Source organism: Gigantopelta aegis, chromosome 5 (genome assembly GCF_016097555.1).
Source record: "Gigantopelta aegis isolate Gae_Host chromosome 5, Gae_host_genome, whole genome shotgun sequence".
Classification (NCBI taxonomy): domain Eukaryota; kingdom Metazoa; phylum Mollusca; class Gastropoda; order Neomphalida; family Peltospiridae; genus Gigantopelta; species Gigantopelta aegis.
In genome coordinates, this window is record NC_054703.1 from 17,138,576 (window position 1) to 17,163,343 (window position 24,768).

General features: G+C 35.6%; 2 protein-coding genes across 3 annotated transcripts in view; one reads left to right on the forward strand and one right to left on the reverse strand.

The window, feature by feature from the left end:
- The window catches only part of LOC121373323 (monoacylglycerol lipase ABHD2-like), a 39,703-nt gene extending 38,048 nt beyond the window's left edge, over nucleotides 1–1,655 (reverse strand). For both annotated transcript variants that reach the window (XM_041499894.1, XM_041499893.1), the window contains exon 1: nucleotides 1,551–1,655. The gene's annotated coding sequence lies outside the window, so the exon portion shown is untranslated. The remainder of the gene's footprint in view (nucleotides 1–1,550) is intronic.
- On the forward strand, nucleotides 1,608–18,280 carry LOC121373321 (serine beta-lactamase-like protein LACTB, mitochondrial). Its single transcript, XM_041499890.1, has 7 exons — nucleotides 1,608–2,077; nucleotides 3,502–3,568; nucleotides 4,964–5,154; nucleotides 7,406–7,492; nucleotides 8,393–8,552; nucleotides 16,920–17,085; nucleotides 17,527–18,280. Exons 1-7 carry the CDS (start codon nucleotides 1,712–1,714, stop codon nucleotides 18,272–18,274), a joined length of 1,785 nt encoding a protein of 594 aa, XP_041355824.1. The 5' UTR covers nucleotides 1,608–1,711; the 3' UTR covers nucleotides 18,275–18,280.
- The last annotated feature ends 6,488 nt before the right edge of the window (nucleotides 18,281–24,768 follow it).

The following is a 24,768-nucleotide window of genomic DNA, read 5'->3' on the forward strand; positions in this document are numbered from 1 at the left end:
AAGCTCAGACATTTTGTAAAATTATACAAAATAAGTAAATAATTTGCTCAAATCAGTGTTGTCTTTTAATTTTTCATTTCAATATGTATGTTGGCATCTTTGCTATCTATAGTAATGTTTCTTCAAATCAAAATTATTTTAATGAAGCACATTTCATATGCTTACTTAAATATTTCGCTTAAAACATTAAACATGAATATTTCATGTTTGTGCTACCTAAACAGTGATAGAAATAAGCAGAATGTTTTACTAGTCCAACAGACAATCTAGAAATCTACTTGTCCACCATCATTTTCACTTGTCCAAATAAATTATTTGTTTTATTCAAGTACAAGGAATGAAGGATGATGTTTTTGATTGCTTAAAATGAAACTGCATTGAACATTTTCACTTGTCCACAGGACAAGTACCAAGGTGCATTATCTTTGTCCGAATAGATTTTGACTTGTCAGGACAAACGGACAAGTGCTTATTTCGACTGCTGCTAAAGCAAGTTTGGGCCACTGAAAATGAAATTTTAGTGGCCCAGATATTTGTTTTTGGGCCACCATAATTTTTGGCAAATTTTTAGCCCTACATACCTGTTTCATCATTCCACAAAAATCACAGACCGGTACATTCGTTTCCTCAGCTCCAAGTTTAAGACCTGATGTGACGCGTTAAGTATTGGTAAACTACCTACTCCCCACAGTGTGAATTAAGTGAGATGGTGCCAACTGGCTGTGCCCGTTATATGTATATTTTCTGTTTTATTAATTAAATATACTAATATACTTGTTGATATTATGCACTAATGTGCATTAAATATCATTGAATATGCATACCAGTCGAAAAGCCTAGCCCGATTCCTCCTTTAAATGCACCACAATGACTAATTGCAAAATATATGAACAATGCCAACCATTTACACAATATATAGGCATGTCCATGATCAACTTGATAAATATTATTATATTAATCAGCTTGTCCTGAACTAATTTAGACCGGTCTCTAATGGGGTAGCCAAATAGATTCAGATTTGGCATAAATACCAATTTAATTTCCACAAGGGACTTGGAGCACAATTATAACAAAACCATTGTTTTGGACAGGGGTGGGGGGTGGGGTGGAGGTGCAAGTGCAAGTGCGTATGCAGGGGAGGGTTTTGGGGGTTAACAACCATATCTGCTGGAGCAAATTTTCTTTAATTTTCAATATATTTTTTGGAGAATCACGATTCTACCCCCCCACCCCACCCCCCCACCACCACCCCCCACACACACAATAAACGTCATTCGCCAGTTTAGATCCTCCCCTGCATAAAATACTGCACACGCGCCTGGGGGTGCATAATCTTTGCGACATAGGTAGTTCATCAAGATTAACCTCGACTTGCACATGCATTCGAGATTAATCTTGAAGAATTACGACATAGGATGATAGGATAGGCGCGACTGCCCTACGGCCCCTAGCCAGGTAGATTTTAACGAACTACCTTCACTTCAGACCATAGTCCCCTTTTGAAATCACAATATTCATACCACATTCACATTTAATTGGAAAGAGTTTACCTGCCTGTCTCCTATATCGGCATCAGCATAAAACACTTCGATTCGTCACTTTCGGCAATTTTATTCCAATTATCATAATATCTGAAAAATATCACCTGGTTTCTGAGTTTCAAGTGTTACAATAGAGTGGTGTCCCCTTGGATTCATGCACTACACTAGAAATGTTACGATTTGTGTCATTTTGTACTTTGTCAAACAAACCCACTCAAATTAAAACATTTCTAAATTGTAGTATCTCTAAAAACAACTATTTTACAAAGTTTAGAAGAGAAAAAATTGTCATTAATTCCCAGCGAAACAGTCATAATTTTTCAAGTAACACTGTAAACTGGACAACAAAAGTTAAGCAAAATATTTACACTAAAAGCAAAATTGTGTGTTTCGTGTTGGCAGGTGTTCTTGGAGTTAAATATTTTGTGACATCATCATCATGCGAAGAGGTGAAACGTAACAGCAAAGTGATTGGACAGAAAATCACTCTACAGGAAGCGATCGAGAAAGGAAGAGATCTAGCTTTAAGAATCAAGGCAAAATGCAAAAAACAACATTTAATTTACCATAATAGCGCTTTCAGTTACAACATAAATTGTAGTACAGGCCAATTTGAACTAGAGTAGGGAATGGGGGGGGGGGGGGCGCATAGATGTACAGGCTCCCATTTTTGCAAGATGGGGGAGGGCCAGACTAAGGAAAAATATCTGCCAATGGGGGGGGGGGGGGGGGGGGGGACGACGACCGGGCGGATATTATACCACATGGTACATTTTCCATTAGTAGCAAGGGATATTTTATATGCACCATCCCACAGACAGGATAGCACATACCACAGCCGTAAGGCTTTGATATACCAGTCGTGGTGCACTGGCTTTTTTTTTTTTTAGATCATTGCAGACTGGTTCCAGAAACTATTATACAGTACTTACACCAATAAAGTCAGCATCACCTTGGGTTGATTTATAATTAACATTTGTGATTAACCCGAATAATATAGACCGACATTTTGGTCTACATGTATGTAATATTTTGTTCTACATGTAGATTGAGGTGGTTTGTTCTACATGAAAAATAGATTGTGTTGTTTTGTTTAACATGTAGAAAGAAAGATATGTTTTATTTAACGACGCACTCAGCACATTTTATTTATGGTTATATGGTGTCAGACATATGGTTACGGACCAGACAGATATTGAGAGAGGAAACCTGCTGTCGCCACTTTATGGGCTACTCTTTCCGATTAGCAGCAAGGGATCTTTTATATGAGTAACCATCCCACAGACAGGGTAGTACATACCACGGCCTTTGATATACCAGTTGTGGTGCACTGGCAGTAACGAGAACTAGCCCAATGGGCCCACCGACGGGGATCGATCCCAGACCGACTGCGCATCAAGTGAGCGCTTTACCACTGGGCTATGTCCTGCCCGTTGTTGAACATGTGGATTGTGTTACTCGGGGCTCACCCTGTATATTGTCAAATTAGCCAGTTCCTAATTTTTATACAAAATGGCTACAAACTTTAGACTTTGGCTAATAAAATATTCCTCAAATTAACCACATTTTAATGATTTTAATTTCAAGGAACTACATGTACTCTACATTTCCGAAAATTGGCGAATCCAAAAATAATTCCAGTGTCAGCCGTGGATACTAGTATTCTTGTATGATTAACAAGACCGGGATTTATCCAGGATTTTTCACCAGGGTCCCATATGTCCGATGAGATTAGGAAATTTAGCGCAATTTAATCATAATTAGGATTTTTTCAGGCCAATGAATAATGCAGTACAGAACAGACATAATAAATAGATTATACAAATATTGGGAATTTTTAGTATAGACATTTGAAATGTTCACTATCACTTTCTTTTGGGAAGGGGCCTATAATGTTAGGACCCACAGAATGCCTGGATAAATCCTAGTAATGTTTGTTCTTTATTCTTTTCACACTCAGGATGAGACAGGAAGTCCGGGACTCATTGTGGCTGTCAGCTGTGATGGAAAACAAGTCTGGGCAGAAGGTAGATACCGGGCTCCATGCTAATACAAGGCTTATGGTAGCCCCACTCTCATGGCTAGTCATAGTCAGTGTTGAGCTAGTAAATAACTACTATCGTCATGCCCGATGGCTAGTGAAATGAAAACGAAGGTTGTCACATGCTGCACCCCCAATCCTAAGAGTTGTTAATCTCTATCTCCCTCTTTAGGTGACATATCTGATTATTACTATTAGTAAAATTGAATTTACTTAACAGTAGGGCTATAGTGAATGTTTAATCATGGCTAGTAATATTTTTAAAATTGCTGATCCCATGGCTATAGTGGATTTTTATTAAAATTGTAGAAGCCCTGTAATATTTCACTGGACAAATGGCTTCCAGTGCAGATTAGTCATTTTTGTAATAACCTGTCTCACTAAACAAATGGTTTCCAGTGCGGATTAGTCATTTTGATAATAACCTGTCTCACTAAACAAACCAGCTATAATAACTAATAATTAAATTTCTGTTATAATCATTACAATTTAATGCCATCCTATTGATCCAGCTGTAGAAACGTGATTTTGTTAATTTCTCGATGAACTTAAAAATGACATTGTTAGGAAATGTCATATCTGATGAAGTCACTGTATATTGTTACTTTGTATTACTGAGCATTACTTTTCAAAAACCGAACCAAATAATCAAAATAAAATGGTATCTTGTCTGTGTTTTTATGAATTTATTAGACCAATTAGAGAGCACTTAATGCAAATTTGACTTGGTGTCTTGCCTATAGTTTGGTATGCACTGTGATGTCTACAGGAAGACCATTTTTAGTGGGAATATCCATTTTCCATTTCTCCCCTCTTCTGTCTGTCTGTCTGTGTGTGTGTGTCTCTCTCTCTCTGTCTGTCTATCTCTCCCTCTCTCTCTCTCTCTCTCTCTCTCTCTCTCTCTCTCTCTCTCTCTCTCTCTCTCACCAAGTGTAAATAACTGTTCGACACCTAATAGTATTACTTTAAAATGTATTACGGTATTGATAAATAAACGTTCCTTTTCTTTCGCATACTAAATTATGCACCCTTCTTTGATGGATCATATTATGGATATGGCATAATTATCTGTGTGTTCATCTGTACATTTGTCCTTTAACTTTTCTTGTCTTGGGCATATCTTCCTTATCAATTGATACAGGATCATCAAACGTTGCATATAAATAGAACTTGAGCTGATGGTTTGTTACATACTATAACTAGGTCACTGCGACCTACTTATCATGAATTAGTGCACATTAAAGGAACTCCTTAACTGGACCATATCTTCCTTATCAGTTAATATAAGCTCATCAACCTTGTCATGTGCATCACCAGTACTCTTGTTTTTGTTTGTTTTAGTTTACAGTTTATTTATGACTTTCTGTCTATTTTTCTTTAGGAATGGGTTTCGCAGATGTTGAAAACAGAGTTCCTTGTACACCAGAATCTGTGATGCGAATTGCCAGCATCAGCAAATCCATTACCATGACAGCTGTTGCTAGGCTATGGGAAAGTGGCAAGTTAGATTTGGATGCACCAATACAGCAGTATGTCCCAGACTTTCCAGAGAAGACAGTTAACGGAGAAAAGGTTTATTATAATTAATGATTATTAACGTAGATAGTATTAATTTAGTAACTGAGTTTGTAAGGCTTGCACTGCTGAAGGTGGTTCATTTTCTTCAGAGCTCTACGTACACATTTCCTAACAGGGTTCGAAACTTGCCAAAACATATGGTAGCCCACAAAATAATAATGGATGTTGGCAAATTATGGTACACGAACCACAAGCAAAATTTTAATGTGGAATAAATATATGCAATACAAATATTAATAGTGGCTCATATGTTATAGCTCTAAAGAAAATCGTCCAAATATATTATTTTTTAATATTCAAGTCACCCAAACAGGACTTTGGTTGCATTTTCGTGACCTGGCCACAGGCAGTTTTGAGCCCTGCTTCCTATGGACAAGTGGCTTTAGAGTAGGACAAAGTTTGTTTTGTTTAATAACACCACTAGAGCACATTGATTAATTACTCATCAGCTACTGGATGTCAAATATTTGGTAATTCTGACACAGTCATCAGAGGAAACCCATTACAATTTCTCCTAATGCAACAAGGGATCTTTTATATGCACTTTCTCGCAGACAGGATAGCACATACCACAGCCTTTAACCAGTTGTGGTGCACTGGTTGGAATGAGAAAGAAACAAATCGGTTGAATGGATCCACAAATATATATGCATTTACATGCAAGTACAAGTATGTGTATTGTGTCGTTTCATAGCGACACAAGCACCTCAAGCTTGCCCCTTAGTGTAGGACAAGTACCGTATTTGACCGGAAATAAGCCCAGGGGCCCAAGACAACTCATTGTAAGCTTAGCATGGGGTGGGTTATTCCCAGACAAGGGGCCAGTTTTGTTGAAAAAAACAACAAAAAACCCCAAATAATTAAAATAAATAATAATTAAATGAACTAGGAAGAAAACAAAAAACGTCCAGTAGCACATCTATTAATTAGTGTTCCATTTGTTATTAATAAATAATAATTGTTTATTAATTAAATTGTTTTTTTTACTAGTATCTAATTATCAGAAACACACCTTCTATGTTACAATTACTTACCAGTGCTGTTTATTTACATCCAAAATTTAATGCTGAGAAGACTTAAAACAATAAACTCAATAGCGTATACACACGTTTCTGACAGGCAGCCAGCTTACACTACAAAGAATTGTCAAGCTAGGCCATTGTTCTTAGCCAATCAGAATAAGGTATTTGCCTAATTAGCATTAACTGCGGACCCAGTGTGGTGGTAAAAATAGACATTGGTTTTTAGTTCAGACTTGGGTTTGGGTACTTCAAAGAAATGCTGCAGGCATGAAATTGAAAACAATGTTACACACTGTTACTGTTAGACTACTAAATCTCACTGGTGGTAAAATATTGTTACATTTGTGTTTAATTATCTGCAGGAGGTATGACCTTTTAAATGAACTTTGAGCAAACTTGCAGTTTTGTGTTATTTATAAGGTGACGAAGTTGTGGGGTGGGCTTATTTACGAATGAGGGCCTAATTTCTTAAATGCTATCAAAACGGAGGGGGGCTTATTCAAAGACATGGGCTAATTTCCGGTCAAATACGGGGTAAATGGTTGTAACAACTTGTCTGACTGGACAAGTCCGCTGTTAATGACAATATATAGTTTTGTTTTAATCAAGTGGGGGCGAGACGTAGCCCAGTCGTAAAAATGCTCGCTTGATGCGTGGTAGTTTTGGGATTGATCCCTGTCAGTGGGCCCATTGGGCTATTTCTCGCTCCAGCCAGTGCACCACGACTGGTACAACAAAGGCCTTGGTATGTGCTATCCTTTCTATGGGATGGTGCATATAAAAGATTCCTTGCTGCTAATCAAAAGAGTAGCCTATGAAGTGGCGACAGCGGGTTTCCTCCCTCAATATCTGTGTGGTCCATAATCATATGTCCGACGCCATATAACTGTAAATAAAATGTGTTGAATGCATCATTAAATAAACCATTTCTTTCCTTTAATCAGGTTTTGGTTTGCTACCACCCAGAGTCCACTTGCATGTTGCTCTATCAACATAAGCCTTTGAATGGACAACATATTTCAGGCTGGTCAACTACATGTATTTCACCTGCACAATGTGGGTGTTCACTGTTAAATATAGATTGCTGACCCTTACTTTAAATAATCCCACCTCCAATACCTGTACTACTGGTGTGTGAGTCAGTTATTAATGACATCCAATATATATATCACATTTATTAGCTTGTTAGTCAGACCTGTGTTGAGTTCTAGTTTTAATTTCAGGTTGCCATAACAACGAGACATCTGGTTTCTCATCTAGCGGGTATTCGAAATTATGACAAGACATATATGGATAAGAAATCTAAAGCTGTGAGTATTTAAAAATTATTTAAATGATGGTAAATTATTTGATTATGTGATTTTTATAAAATTATTACAGCTATAAACAGTTGTTATTTTCCCTATTCTAATACTACACCTATTTGGAACATCTGTAAGACATTTTATTATATTTTGTTGAAGAAATCCACAGAATCTGAAAAACATATAATTATCTATAGAAATGTAGTAATTATCTCATCCCTTTACAAGAGATTTGTCTAGTTAGACAACAGTTATCGCAGCCATTAAGTGATGGTGTAATGAAGGGCAGGGCGTAGCCCAGTGGTAAAGTGCTCGCTTGATGGGTGGTCGATCTGGGCCTATTGGGCTATTTCTCGTCCTGCCAGTGCACCACATTTGGTATATCAAAGGCCGTGGTATGTGCCATCCTGTCTGTGGGATGGTGTATATAAAAGATCTAAGACTTAATGTTAAAATTACCAAATGTTTGACATCCAATAGCCAATGATTACTAAATCAATGTGCTCTAGTGGTGTCATTAAACAAAACAAACATTAATGAGTGAGGGTATATCAATAACCTTTGTCTAACTAGATGAATCTCGAGTGATACACAAGGTAGCTCTCTTTTACCATGTCCCCAGTATCAGGCCTCGAGTGATACAGAAGGTAGCTCTCTTTTACCATGCCCCCAGTATCAGGCCTCGAGTGATACAGAAGGTAGCTCTCTTTTACCATGCCCCCAGTATCAGGCCTGCAGCACTTCACCAGGGTCACAATCAAGTTTTGTTTAGGGTTTTGTCACTACCTGCCCTAAGTTATCTAAAGGTACACTTGGGTTTATTTTTGGTTTTGTTTTTGATTTCTTTTTTAAAACCCTGCACAGCCCTGTAATGCCTAATTGTGAGAACCACCATGCATGTTACAGGAGAAAACTTCCAAGAAAGAAAATGAAAAGAAAGCTGTCGGTGGAGAAAATGAGGAGAAAAGTCCAGTGGATTTCAGCGAATTTTACATCAAAGATTACTACCAGACAGTGAAAGATGGGCTGAAGCTGTTCAAGGATGATTCTCTTGTGCATAAACCAGGTGTGAAATCGAAGGCTTATACATCATGTCATGTATTATACATGTACATGGCTATTATATCACTAGGGGTGTGCTTGTAACAAGACATGTCTTGTCTTATATATGATCATTGTAACACTAGGGGTGTGTTTGTAACAAGACATGTCTTGTCTTATACATGATCATTGTAACAGTAGGGGTGTGCTTGTAACAAGGCATGTGTGTCTTATATATGATCATTGTAACACTAGGGGTGAGCTTGTAACAAGACATGTTTGTCTGATACATGATCATTGTAACACTAGGGGTGAGCTTGTAACAAGACATGTTTGTCTGATACATGATCATTGTAACACTAAGGGGGGGGGGGGTGAGCTTGTAACAAGACGTGTCTGTCTGATACATGATCATTATAACACTAGTGGTGTGCTTGTAACAAGACTTGTGTCTGATACATGATCATTGTAACACTAGGGGTGTGCTTCTAACAAGACATGTCTGTCTGATACATGATCATTGTAACACTAGGGGTGTGCTTGTAACAAGGCATGTGTGTCTTATACATGATCATTGTAACACTAGGGGTGTGCTTGTAACAAGGCATGTCTGTCTGATACATGATCATTGTAAAATTAGGGGTGAGCTTGTAACAAGACGTGTGTGTCTTATACATGATCATTGTAACACTAGGGGTGTGCTTGTAACAAGACATGTCTTGTCTTATACATGATCATTGTAACACTAGGGGTGTGCTTGTAACAAGACATATCTGTCTTATACATGATCATTGTAACACTAGGGGTGAGCTTGTAACAAGACGTGTGTCTTATACATGATCATTGTAACACTAGGGGTGAGCTTGTAACAAGGCGTGTGTGTCTTATACATGATCATTGTAACACTAGGAGTGTGCTTGTAACAAGACGTGTGTGTCTGATACATGATCATTGTAACACTAGGGGTGAGCTTGTAACAAGACATGTCTGTCTGATACATGATCATTGTAACACTAGGGGTGAGCTTGTAACAAGACATGTCTGTCTTATACATGATCATTGTAACACTAGGGGGGGGGGGTGAGCTTATAACAAGACATGTCTGTCTTATACATGATCATTGTAACACTAGGGGTGAGCTTGTAACAAGACATGTTTGTCTGATACATGATCATTGTAACACTAGGGGTGAGCTTGTAACAAGACATGTTTGTCTCATACATGATCATTGTAACACTAGGGGGGGGGGGTGATCTTGTTACAAGACATGTCTGTCTTATACATGATCATTGTAACACTAGGGGTGAGCTTGTAACAAGACATGTTTGTCTGATACATGATCATTGTAACACTAGGGGTGAGCTTGTAACAAGACATGTTTGTCTGATACATGATCATTGTAACACTAGGGGGGGGGGGTGAGCTTGTAACAAGACATGTGTGTCTTATACATGATCATTGTAACACTAGGAGTGTGCTTGTAACAAGGCATGTGTGTCTTATACATGATCATTGTAACACTAGGAGTGTGCTTGTAACAAGACGTGTCTGTCTGATACATGATCATTATAACACTAGTGGTGTGCTTGTAACAAGACTTGTGTCTGATACATGATCATTGTAACACTAGGGGTGTGCTTCTAACAAGACATGTCTGTCTGATACATGATCATTGTAACACTAGGGGTGTGCTTGTAACAAGGCATGTGTGTCTTATACATGATCATTGTAACACTAGGGGTGTGCTTGTAACAAGGCATGTCTGTCTGATACATGATCATTGTAAAATTAGGGGTGAGCTTGTAACAAGACGTGTGTCTTATACATGATCATTGTAACACTAGGGGTGTGCTTGTAACAAGACATGTCTTGTCTTATACATGATCATTGTAACACTAGGGGTGTGCTTGTAACAAGACATATCTGTCTTATACATGATCATTGTAACACTAGGGGTGAGCTTGTAACAAGACATGTGTGTCTTATACATGATCATTGTAACACTAGTGGTGAGCTTGTAACAAGGCGTGTGTGTCTTATACATGATCATTGTAACACTAGGAGTGTGCTTGTAACAAGACGTGTGTGTCTGATACATGATCATTGTAACACTAGGGGTGAGCTTGTAACAAGACATGTCTGTCTGATACATGATCATTGTAACACTAGGGGTGAGCTTGTAACAAGACATGTCTGTCTTATACATGATCATTGTAACACTAGGGGGGGGGGGGTGAGCTTGTAACAAGACATGTCTGTCTTATACATGATCATTGTAACACTAGGGGTGAGCTTGTAACAAGACATGTTTGTCTGATACATGATCATTGTAACACTAGGGGTGAGCTTGTAACAAGACATGTTTGTCTCATACATGATCATTGTAACACTAGGGGGGGTGATCTTGTTACAAGACATGTCTGTCTTATACATGATCATTGTAACACTAGGGGTGAGCTTGTAACAAGACATGTTTGTCTGATACATGATCATTGTAACACTAGGGGTGAGCTTGTAACAAGACATGTTTGTCTGATACATGATCATTGTAACACTAGGGGGGGGGGGGGGTGAGCTTGTAACAAGACATGTCTGTCTTATACATGATCATTGTAACACTAGGGGTGAGCTTGTAACAAGACATGTTTGTCTCATACATGATCATTGTAACACTAGGGGGGGTGATCTTGTTACAAGACATGTCTGTCTTATACATGATCATTGTAACACTAGGGGTGAGCTTGTAACAAGACATGTTTGTCTGATACATGATCATTGTAACACTAGGGGTGAGCTTGTAACAAGACATGTTTGTCTGATACATGATCATTGTAACACTAGGGGGGGGGGGGGTGAGCTTGTAACAAGACATGTCTGTCTTATACATGATCATTGTAACACTAGGGGTGAGATTGTAACAAGACATGTTTGTCTTATACATGATCATTGTAACACTAGGGGTGAGCTTGTAACAAGACATGTCTGTCTTATACATGATCATTGTAACACTAGGGGAGTGAGCTTGTAACAAGACATGTCTGTCTGATACATGATCATTGTAACACTAGGGGTGTGCTTGTAACAAGACATGTCTGTCTGATACATGGTATGCAGACTCATCACTGTAGAGCTAAAAAATTTAACTCTACAATTGTACCAGTCAAACTCCGCCATTACCTGGAATAACTCTAACTACTTTTACGTTCCCACTTAGACCGATAACATGAGTTAAATTGTAGTATCTTGACTGCTGTAGAGGTCATAGCAGTTGTTTTCTTTTGCGGCTAATAGCACATTAAAACCTCGTAAAAATGTAAAATCTAAAGAACTAAAGAAAACCTATAGAGATGATAACGGAGGTGAATTGCTGTCATTAAGCAGTTTGTAATGCTGTGATATCATAGGCTAGAGACTTTTTTTTGTTATTGTCCCAGAAGAATACGTAGTGTTAGGGTTGGGGCCCTAAATCACTACTACAATACATAGCATATATATATTAGTAGTAAGATATACAGGTAATTACATAGACATATCTAGTATGAAGAAATATTCTTTAAACTCCTCTAGGGCACTGACCTAAATTGAAAAGAAAGATAGAGAAAAAAGAACAGAGTTACTTCGTGCATAATTGCACATATATGACAGTATATTCACAGAGATACCCACATACATAAATGCATACACATATATATTATACATGTACATATATTCACAGATGTACCCACATCTACCAGAAAATATATATGGAAGAAATGAAATTAAAAGTATTATATTTGTTCTAAAATGTAGTCTGAATTTTGTTTTCAAACAAGCTGTTTCCATGTCGAGATTATCATTAAGTCTCAATAAAATAGTGTTTGCCACGTTGCCCATTCATTATTAAATACATCGTATTTACAAGTTTTTAAAAGAATATATCTTTCAATTTCAAATTTATGTTGCATTATGCCATGCACAGCGTTAATACTTAAACATTTCTTTTGTATTTTCATACTGTATATATAATATTTTATATTAATTATTAACCAGTTTATAAAATCGCTTTTATTATTATTTATCAAACCAAACATTATAATAATTTTATTAAAATGAATTATAGTTCCTGTTCGAGTAAATATCCAATCTGTTACTGCTTCCCATAAAGTGTGTACCTTATCGCAATCAAAAAATAAATGTATTGTTTCAGGAAAATGATTACAGAAGTTACATATATCAGAATCAGTGTAGTTAATCTTGTATAGAAAAGTTTTAGTAGCTAATATGTTTTGCAGTAATCTATACTGAAACCATCGAAGGCTAGAATCTTTCACACATCGAAATGGTAAAGTATAATATTTTTCCCAGTCAGTTTGTTCAAATAAAAAGCCTTCATTACTATATTTTATGTGTCCTTTTGGCTTTACATACTGAAAGTTTAAAATGTCATACATATCTCTGCACCCTTTTTTTTACTTTTTAATAATAGTTGCAGTTTTAAAGGGTATATAGGATTTTTCACTGTGTTAAAATTATCGTCTTTTAACTGATCTAATTTATATATAAATGATTTGACAGCATTTATTAATGATGCATAGTTGATAAAATTTGTAGTTATATGGTATTTTTCAACAAACTGGTCATATATTAAAAACATTCCATTTTCGTCTAATAAATCGTTTATAAAAATAATGCTTTTACCAATATAGGTTTTATACAAAAATGGTTTATGATCTATTAATATTTTACTGTTAAGCCATATGGCCTCAGATTACAGTTATCTTCCCATTTGGTTGTCCAAAATCCGGAAGTTTCACCGCGCAAGTAGTCTGCTGTTTGACTGTGATTATTTCATGGCAGACAGCTATGAAGTGGCAACTGTTTGACTGAAGTGACAGGGGATAGCATGTAGTTTGTAAACATGTGTAACTTGTTGACATTGAAGACTTGTTTGTGGTAATTCCGGCCCATGCAAAAGTAGTGCTTTTTGTGTAAAATGGGTGTACTCCGGCCTGGTTTAGAGGGTGTGTCTGTTTAAACCAATATGCTGGGAGAAAGAGCTGGACAACAGGGGTTGTCCTTTTCAGGGTATGTGTCCCCCATGCAGGCAAAGGTACATACAAAACTTCACGGGCCTGCTGATATTAATAAAAATGTTATAGCCACTAAGGCTATATAGAAACATATAGCGAAATTAATTGTGGTCTGAGGCCTGATATATTTGTTCCAAGTATGTCTTCTACATTATTCGATTTTTGTTTTTGTTGTATTTCTGCCCAATTTTCCAGAGTATCTTTCCAAAACATATTTTTCATGTGCAATGTTTTACGAACAATAAAATTATCCCCATATAAGATTAGATCCTTTGTGGATATACCTGTAACTGATTTAAATAGGCTTATCCATTTTGAGTTTTCTTGAAACAATCTTCGAACCCATACACACTTTATAGCTATAAGAAAGTTATCTATATTTATCATTCTTGTGTTATTAATGTTCATTTTATCTTTTCTGGTTTATCCTCCCAAATAAATTTAAAAAATAATGTATTCAGATGTTTTATTACTTTTTCGTTTGGGTTTGGTAATACCATTAAAAGGTGTGTTAACTTCGGTATTACTAAGGCTTTTAGAACCGTGACTCGCCCTAAAACAGTTAATTTTCTCACTGACCATATTTTTATTAACTTTTGCATTTCCAATATTTTAGGGTCATAGTTAAGTTCACTGATATGTTCTAACATGACTGGGAATTTAATTCCAAGGAGTTTAAATTCAGTTGCCCCCCAGTCTAGTTTCCATCTAGTATGGTGAAAAACATCTTTAGAAAACTTTTTACTGCCTATCCAGACAGTGCTTGATTTTGAATAATTTATTTTTAAGCCTGAAGTATGAGCATAGTTATCTAGAACTCTTAGCGTACTATGAAGGGACTCTGGTGATCCATCAAGAATGAAACTGGTATCATCCGCATATTGGGATATTAAATATTCTTCTCCATCTATAGTTATACCTTTAATTGATGTACAATTTCTAACAAGAATTGCTAGAATTTCAGCGCATATAATAAACACATATGGCGACAATGGGTCCCCTTGTCTGCATCCCCTTTCTAAATGAAATGGTTCAGACAAAAACCCATTTTGCATTACCTGAGATAAAGAATTGTTATATAAAGTTTTGATCCAATCTTTAATAGAAGTTTTAAAGTTAAATATATCTAGTGCTTTATTTATAAAAGACCATGATACTGAGTCGAATGCTTTTTCAAAGTCTACTAGTAACAGCAACCCAGGTATGTTATGTGTTTCAGTGTAATACATAATGTCGTATATTAGTCTTATATTTTCCCCAATATCTCTTCCTTTAATGAAGCCAGTTTGGACTTTGTTTATAATTTTATCTAGTACTTGCTTTATTCTGTTAGCTATACACCCAGATGCCATTTTATAAGTACAGTTTAACAAAGTTAAAGGTCTCCAGTTTTTAAGAAATTCCTTAGGTTTATTTTCTTTAGGGATACATGTAATTATGCCTAATTTTTGGACATGAGACATTTCTTTGATAGAATAGCTATAATTAATGGATCTAACTATAAAATATCCAATGTCAATCCAAACATTTTTGAAGAACTCTGCAGAAAAACCATCAGACCCAGGACTTTTGTCATTTTTCATTCCCTTTAAAAAAGTTAATACTTCAGAATATTTTATATCTCCTTCCAATTCTTCTGCTTCTTTATCACTTAATTTGTTAAATTTATAATTACCAATTTTTTTCATTAGATTGTCATTATTTTGCCCAACAGGTGCAGAATAAAGCTTTTGGTAAAATGATTTGGTTTCTTTTAATATGTTTTGTTGGTCATCGATTACCTCTCCATTATCTAATATTATAGTTGATATTAATTTACTAAAGTAATTTCTAGATTCTAAGTTACAAAAGAACTTTGATGGTTTTTCCCCTTCTTCTATCCATTTTGCCCTTGATCTGATATAGCTACCCTTCAATTTTTCTTTTCTTAGTTCTGTTAGTTCATATTTCTTTTTTTCAATTGCTTCTACGTCAATATTTTCACTTTCTTATAATGTTTTAATTTCAGCACAAAGTAGTTTTTCTAATTCATTATTTTTTTTCTTTTTAAATGAGGAAAAAGCTATTGTCTTGCCTCTTATTTCCATCAGTAATGTTTCCAAAAACAGCTGGTCATTTATTATAAATTGTATTTCTTCTAGTGGAATCAATTTTAAATTTAAATTATTATATACAGGTACAGCATATTGATGTTTGATATGTTCTATTCATTCTTTTATTGTTTTAACATACTCTTTATCTGTTAGAAGTGAATTGTTAATCTTCCATAGTCCAGTACCCTTTTTCATTTGATTAAATTTTTAAATTAAAACTACTCCGGCGTGATCTGAACGATAACTATTCTCGATTATTACTTTCTTTACAGCAGGCATTAAATTATTTGCTATAAGAAAAAAATCTAGTCTAGCTTGTTTGAGCGGTGTTTTTTTTCGCCATGTATATCTTCGAAGATTTGGATATAATTCTCTAAATGGGTCTTTTAAATCAAACAGTTCCATATTTTCGATGATGTTTTGTTGAGCTTTTTGGTGATTAGCATGTAAATAATATTTTATATCTAAATGTTGATTTAGTACTAAATTAAAATCTCCACATATAATATATTTATCATTGTCAAAATCTACAATGCATTCCAATATAAACTGAAAGAAATCGGGATTGTCTGAATTCGGACCATATAAATTAATTAATGTTATTCTTTCTCCATCTATTGTAATATCTAAAATAAAGAAATTTCCGGATCCATCTGATTTAGTTTTATGTATGCTATATTCAAAGTTATTATTAAACAAAATAGCTATTCCTCTAGCATTTGTGGAATACGAGTTGAAAAGGCATTTGTACCCCCACTGGGTTTGGATATATGGCTCTAATTCCATCGAAAAATGTGTATCTTGCAAACAATAAATATTAAAGTTCTTGCATTTTATATATTTTAATACGTCTTTTCTTTTTTCCGGATCTCCTAGTCCCTGGCAGTTAAGTGTCATTATTTGAAAAAGGGCCATGGCGGATTTATGGCGGGGATATTATATTTTCCATGCTTGCAGGCTGTGTAGATAGTGTATAACAGACTATCCAGACTTCAGTGACATACTAGGTGTATGGGCTTTATTAAAGTAATCACTCTTATTATTACTGTATGATTTTCTTAACCCTAACCATCAGCCTAACTCATTTTCTTTCTAGACGAGACCCCCCCCCCCATCAACATTGTAAATATTCAATTTCATAGCGCCATACCCAAAAATGTCTTTCTGGCAGAAACCCTGGCTACATATGCCAGTAATTGTTGAATGATTAGAAATGTGTTTGTGTTGTAGGAAGTAATTTCCTCTACACGACTCATGGCTGGACACTGGTCAGTGCGGTCGTGGAAGGGGCAGCCAAGAAGTCCTTCACCGTTGTCATGGAAATGCTCTTTAAAGACCTAGGAATGGAAAACACCTATCTAGATCTCAACGACATTCTGATTTACCACAGGTCGAGGTAAGGCGGAACAGTTTGCTTTGTTTTACGACACCACTCAAACACTTTGATTAAAAAAGAAAGAAAGAAATGTTTTATTTAATGACACACTCAGCACATTTTATTTACGGTTATATGGAGTCAGACATATGGTTATGGACCACACAGATATTGAGGGAGGAAACCTGCTGTCGTCACTTCTTGGGCTACCCTTTTCGATTAGCAGCAAGGGATCTTTTATATGCACTATCCCACAGACAGGATAACACATACCACAGCCTTTAATATACCAGTCTTGGTGCACTGGCTGGATCGATTCCAAACTGATTGCACATCAAGTGAGCACTTTACCACTGGGTTACATCTCGCCCCCCCCCCCCCCCCCCCCCCCAGAGGTGTGATGCCAATGACTAACTGTGTGTATGTTGTTAAAAATTTCTTTAATGTCACTTCTATTTTCAGAAATTACATAAAAGATAAAAATGGACGTCTTCGGAATGCACCATACGTTGACAACTCATACAAGTGGGCAGGAGGTGGATTTCTGTCCACTGTGGAAGACCTCGTCAAGTTTGGCAATGCTATGCTCTACAGTTTCCAGCAGACACCAAAGACCTCTGGTCAGTCGAAATCCAGATCTGGCAACTTGGGAAGAAAATCAGCTACCGATGTAAAGTCACAGATGAAAACTAATGCACCTGATAATAAAGGACAAGATCCTGTCCAGTCAGGATTCAGTTCTGGTCATTTGACTGGAACACCGACTGCGACTGTAAAGCCTAAAGAAAGAACCTCTGTTGATAAGGTGAGGAATAACCGTGACACCCGTGATGACAATCTGCCTGGTTATTTAAAGGCAGAGACTATGCGAGCCTTGTGGAGCCCTGTCAACAAGACAGTGTGTTCGTGGGACAAGTCCGGAAAGTATGGCATGGGCTGGGCTGTCATTCCAGAGAAACACGAACAAGGAGAATGCCTCCATCAGCGGTACTACGTCTCACACACAGGGGGCGCTGTTGGAGCAAGCAGCGTGTTACTAGTGTTGCCAGACAAGGCTTGGCAGGAGAGAGAGGACAGCCGTGCTCCAAAGGGAGTAGTGGTTGCAGTTGTTGTCAACATGATTTCCATTGGACTAAATACAACAGCTTTGAAAATAGCGAAAATATTTGAAGAGGTTAATTTGGAGCAGGCTGAGAGTGAGACTCAATGAATTGAGTTTGTCAAGTATTCTCACTTGACACTTTGACCTGAATTGAGTTTGTCAAGTATTCTCACTTGACACTTTGACCTGAATTCAGTTTGTCAGGTATTCTCACTTGACACTTTGACCTGAATTCAGTTTGTCAGGTATTCTCACTTGACACTTTGACCTGAATTGAGTTTGTCAAGTACTGGTATTCTCACTTGACACTTTGACCTGAATTGAGTTTGTCAAGTACTGGTATTCTCACTTGACACTTTGACCTGAATTGAGTTTGTCAAGTACTGGTATTCTCACTTGACACTTTGACCTGAATTGAGTTTGTCAAGTACTGGTATTCTCACTTGACACTTTGACCTGAATTGAGTTTGTCAAGTACTGGTATTCTCACTTGACACTTTGACCAAAACGAGTGATGTGTAAAAACCATATGGTTTTCATACATCACAAGTTGACAAAAAAATTGTATTTGAAAAAAACACCATAAAATGGTCTATTTATTATATACATCTTTCCTAATTTTTTATTCGCTTTTTGTTAATATCTTTCGTTTATTCTGTCGAAAACACGTAATGCCATGATATATTTCTTCGGATGGAACTATTCCAGATAATTTACTTGACCATGGACTTTTTAAAAGAAATTTGAATAAAAATTATCTTTATTTAATTATTAAATTAATATTTATTTAATAATACTTCTGTGCAAACATACCTGACAAAGCGATCCTCCAAAACCCACAAAAACAAAAATCAAACGCCATTAAATTTTAACTTACACTCAATGAAAGGACATTGTGTGATCATTATTTAGCTTCATATTCAATATTTTATCGTAATTGAACTTCATATCCCTTTTTTTATAGGTACAATTATTTAAATTACATTTTTTTTATTTTTCAAATACGATCAGATGCATTGATAATCATCAAACTTAAATATGAAGAAACAACACAAAGGGAGATAATTTAATCATGCACTTTTACAAAAAAGTAAATACAATAAATTATTTCTATACACTGTAGCTAAAATACAGTGAAAATATGAGTTTTCACTGGATATAATTTTTATGGTTTTTGTAGATCTATGTATTTCATTGCTAGGTATATAATAAAGTACAATTAATACAGTTAAATTCCTTCTAGCTCCATATTCCTTAATGTGCTGATACACAAGGAAATTATATATTATTATAAATATAGATATATATATATATATATATATATATATATAAAACAGATTTTACTTTTTTGATTAACCTATTACTCGCATTGCTAAATAATGCATTTTGCCGAGGAATCATTCTGGCAAAAACTGATATCAAACACAGTTAACAAATAATGGGTACTGAAGAATGATCAATCGTGAAAAGAAAACAAAATTGGATAATATCAATTTTTAGTTTTCTTTCCGAGATTCATCATAAATACTTAAATGTAAAACATACAGCCAAGACTGGCTGGTAAACTATTTATGTACCTGGCTACATATTTTCAAAGCTATCTTAGCGTTATGATATCGTAAAACCTAAAACTGCTGTAAGCTATGATGTCACTACATCTATTGCCATATCCTATGATAGATCCCATATCGTAGAACTATAATAGCTTTGAAAATACAGGCCCTATACATTTATTTTTGTTAAATTTATTTTTAAAATTAATAAATATCATAATTGTAATCCTCTATATTGTGTTTGCATGTGTTTTGTTGCTTTGTAAGGCGCTTTATTGTTTTTCTTTATATTCATCATGTTTTTATGTTTTTCTCGCATGTACATGTACCGTATATCTTCTCCTGTAAGTCGATCTCGGCTATAAGTAGAGTCCCTAATTTCAAGCCCTGAAAACGTATTTTTTTATTGACCCGTTTATAAGTCGACCCATGAAAAACTACTTATAAATATTGAAATATTTCTTATTTTCAGCACATGAGAACAATAATATTTGAACAAAAGAAAATTATTTTACAAACTTCGGTTTTCACGTTTTGTACATCGCAATATAATCAGACTATTCCAATCAAACTATCATTATTACATAGCATCAAAACGAAATATTCCCTTAGTAGAGAGTGAAAGCTGTTTGACTGTTACTGTATAGTATTGTACAGATGGTTTTGTGCACAGACAACAACTTTATTTATAAACACTGACAACAGATCACTACGATAAAACTGAAAGTATCACGTTTTGCCGCCATATTAATACATGTAAGGAGGATAACTCTGGAAAGTACACTGGTTTTTGTATCAAATGATTGTGTGTCCCTATTGCTCTAGATAGTGAACTGCAGAGATCAGTCTATTTTAAGAGAAAGCTCAGTAATATTCATGAAGTTAATCACCGCCAAAACATTGTTTGAACAACCATTAATGCCAGTGACCAGATTTCAAAATAAACTCAGGCAACAGGTAGTTAGTATTGTTTACATTTTTACTATTAGTGATGACTGTTAATTTAACTAAGTGGACTGTTGTCTTGGCATGTGAGTGAGATCGTACGCCTTTTCGCATAACCAAAACCGTTATAATGCCAAAAAAAATAGGTTATAAAAAATAAATGTGTCAAATTAACATATTTGAGTATAAATACATGGCATACTTCAACAATAAAATTTGTAAAATAATCCCCAAAACAGTAATATTTTTTGGTGAATTTTTTTTACCCTCTTATAAGTCGACCCCCCAAGTTATAAAATAATTTTTGGGTGAAAAAAATTCGACTTATAGGCGAAGATATACGGTATGTATAACTGGATGTATTAATTCAGTCAGGGTATCGGATCACACGGATTTGGGTGCAGCTGGGTTTTTTGTATGTTCTGAACACAGAAAGGTCTTTTTAGTGCAGTAATGTTATCAACAGTTGCTGAAGAATTGTGAATATTTCAAAATGCATTTCAAGTTATTTTTATCTAATAAAAGCTTAATATTTCAGTGGTTTTGATGTAAAATGTTTTCAGATCAGCGTGTACTTTATTTGGGAGCGATTATTTTTTTTTGGGGTGGAATGTGGCCGAGTGGTAAAGCGCTCGCTTTGATGTACATGTAGTTTGTCTGGGATCGATACTAATCGGTGGGCCCATTGGGCTATTTCTGGCTCCATCCAGTGCACCACAACTGATACATCAAAGCCTGTGGTATGTGCTATCCTGTCTGGGATGGTGCATATAAAAGATCCCTTTCTACTAATGGAAAAATGTAGTGGGTTTCCTCTCTAAGACTACATGTATATGTCAAAATTACTAAATGTTTGACATCCAATAGCCGATGATTAATAAATCGGTGTTCAAGTGGTGGTGTTAAACAAAACATTAACTTTATTTAGGGCATACATATTTTAGACATGTTTATCGCCTTAACTTTGGTGCAAGTTAAAGCTCTGGCAGTGGTTTGTAAACGTGAAGTAGCCGAGTTGTGGTTTGTAAACGTGAAGTAGCCGAGTTGTGGTGGGGTGGGGTGTCAAGAATGGGGGAGAAATACAATAAGTCGTTGGAAAATTATCATTCATTGAGGACATGTAAAACTAAAGAGATAAGGGGAAAAAAAGCATATTGTTTTGAATCCTTGGCAAATGGAAGCAACAAGAAAACCATGCTAACATTGATACACTACATTATCCAGTCAGCAGAAAGGGCTCTCTTATTAACTTAAACTGTTCAAAATAAGGTGGGGATATTACATTGCAAATATTTATCAATTACTGACCTTCATTAAGGGCAATATCATGATTTATGGACCAAAGAAACTGTTACTGACCTAGGCCATTAAACAATTTGTTCGGTCCATAAAACATGTTGTTGCCTGAAATGTGGTCAATAATTGTTTTATTACATGTCATCCATAAGACTCGTACATTTCTGCTTTGTTTATCAGAATTGAAATACGCCAACGCTTATAATGTCCTGCAATGTGTTAAAACTGATGGGATTTAGTGACATTGTATGACACGCAGAGGAATGCAGAAATATATAGTTGAAACATTACCAAGACAAAAAACAAATTTAAGACAGAACGGTGTACAAATGTGTACGTCAAATCTGTATGTGTAAATCGCTGGCACAAGCTACTGCACATTATATAATCAGTTTTGTATGTGGTGTTTAAATATGTTCTATGGATCTCTGATCTGAAATAAAAATCTATTATTATTATAACCATGCCTTTTTTAGTTGTAACATAAACGCCTGATAGTGCCGATTCCAACTGCATTTTGATGTATCATGTACGTTTTTAAATATGCCAGATATTCCTTACACAATTTGATGATTACTGACCTTGTCTTTGTCGAATTTGCAGAACTGAACTCCGTATAAGTAAATATGTTATCTTTTTGTTGAAGGACAGCAAAGCGTTTTGTCACAAGTTTGTGGTTGTTTACATTTATAGAATTAGCCGTTGACCTTGCTTACGTTACCTACTCATTAATTGGATAGAAATTTGTCTCTTTATTTTCATTGGTTAAATCTCACTTTTGATCGGACCAGTGAGACCATCTCAGGGCAATATCACTATTTACGGAAGGTCATGCGACTTGTTTTTGACCAATAAAAATACAGATATATTTTCATTATGTAATAAGAATAATTACTGAATAAAACGACGTAAAACCCAAAGCCCTTAAAGGTCACAGACCGTAACCTGTGAAAGTAGACACCAAGTTTAGCTAATCTACAAACCTGTACAGATCTTAAGTTGCAAAAAGAGTAAAATGTAGGTCAGTGTTGTTGAAACGGTGCAATACCCTTTAAAAATAAACAAAGTTAGTCTCCATTACCGTTACTTCTCGGAGATATGTGCAGTTGTTTTTTAAATATGAAAAAAAACCGTGTCGTGCTATTAAAGGGACGTTCCAGAGTTTTCTGCATTGTAAGATATTTCAGCAATCTAATTAAAATTAGCTCCACTATTACATGTTGATCTAACAGCAGCCAGTTGGAGCTCATGTCCACCAATCAAAACCTTACTTGCAGAATCATGCCAGTGATTTGAAAATAATTTGAAAACATTCCGAATTATCCTGAGGGTATATGACATGTTTCATGTGAATTACGAATGCCTTGTTTAGAACAGAAGAACTAATTTTTTATCAGATTGCTAACAACACTGCATAGTCTCCAATGTCCAAGTAACATTTCGTCTGTAAATAATAATTTAAATATTGACCAATAACACTTCGCCTTTTACGTTATTTGGAAGCATACAAATTCTAAAAATATCGGGAGTCTATTTTAGTGGCCGCAGTACAGTGAACCATACCAATACGTACGGGATGGGTTATCAGTCTTCAGTTTTACATTACAAATTATTTATTTTATAAAATAAAACATGTTTTACGGCATTTGTAATTCACACGAAACATGTCGTATACCCTCAGGATAATTCGGAATGTTTTTCAAATTATTTTTAAATCACTGGCAGGATTCTGCAAGTATGGTTTTGATTGGTGGACATGAGCTCCAACTGGCTGTCTTTAGATCCACATATAATAGTGGAGCTAATTTTAATTAGATTGGATATTTCAGACTAATAAAATAGTTCTAGGATTAAACTTACATATTAAATATATTTTCTTGTTTAGAATATTAGTGTCTGTATATTCAATGTGTTTCTGGTCATCTTAATATTTGTAAGAAGCCCAAACTGGATTTTGTCTTCAAATAATTTTGTACATTGTACGTATGAAAAAAATCATTTTTAGAAAATAAAATAAAATTTAACCTACCGTAGTACAAATATTAGAACCAGAAAGATGTTTAATATACAGCCACTAATATTTTATGCAGAAAAATATATTTGATATGTAGTCATTAAAAAGTCTGTTAGTTGATATTTTAAAAATTGCTGCAAACTCAGGAATGTCCCTTTAAATGTACGGATATGGATAATCATAGTTACTGTAATGAAATCCGAGTAACGTCCAATTTCAGTTATCAAAAATGGCTTCGATAGTGAAAAATATGCCACAGTGTTGCAAAAGGATGTCCATTGTATTTCCAACAATTCCGTCAATGTTTAATATTTAATGTCACTGTCGGTCATTAGGATTGCGGTATAAGGATATACACTTTGAGGAATCAATGAAAAAATTAACCACCTTCACCTGTATAGTGGGAGGGGGGTGACGTAGCCCAGTGGTAAAGTGTTCGGTCTAGGATTGATCCCTGTTGGTGGACCCATTGGGCTATTTCTCGTTCCAGCCTGTGCTTCACAATTGGTGTAACAAAGGCCGTGGTATGTACTATCCTGTCTGTGGGATGGTGCATATAAAAGTTCCCTTGCTGCTAATCGAAAAAGAGTAGCCCATGAAGTGGCGACAGCGGGTTCCCTCTCTCAATATCTGTGTGGTCCTTAACCATATGTCTGATGCCATATAACTGTAAATAAAATGTATTGAGTGCGTCGTTAAATAAAACATTTCCTCCTCCTTCTGTATAGTGGGTTACCTCCACCAGGCCTAGATTGATCTCTAGCTATTAAAGACAACAAAGGGCTATATACAAA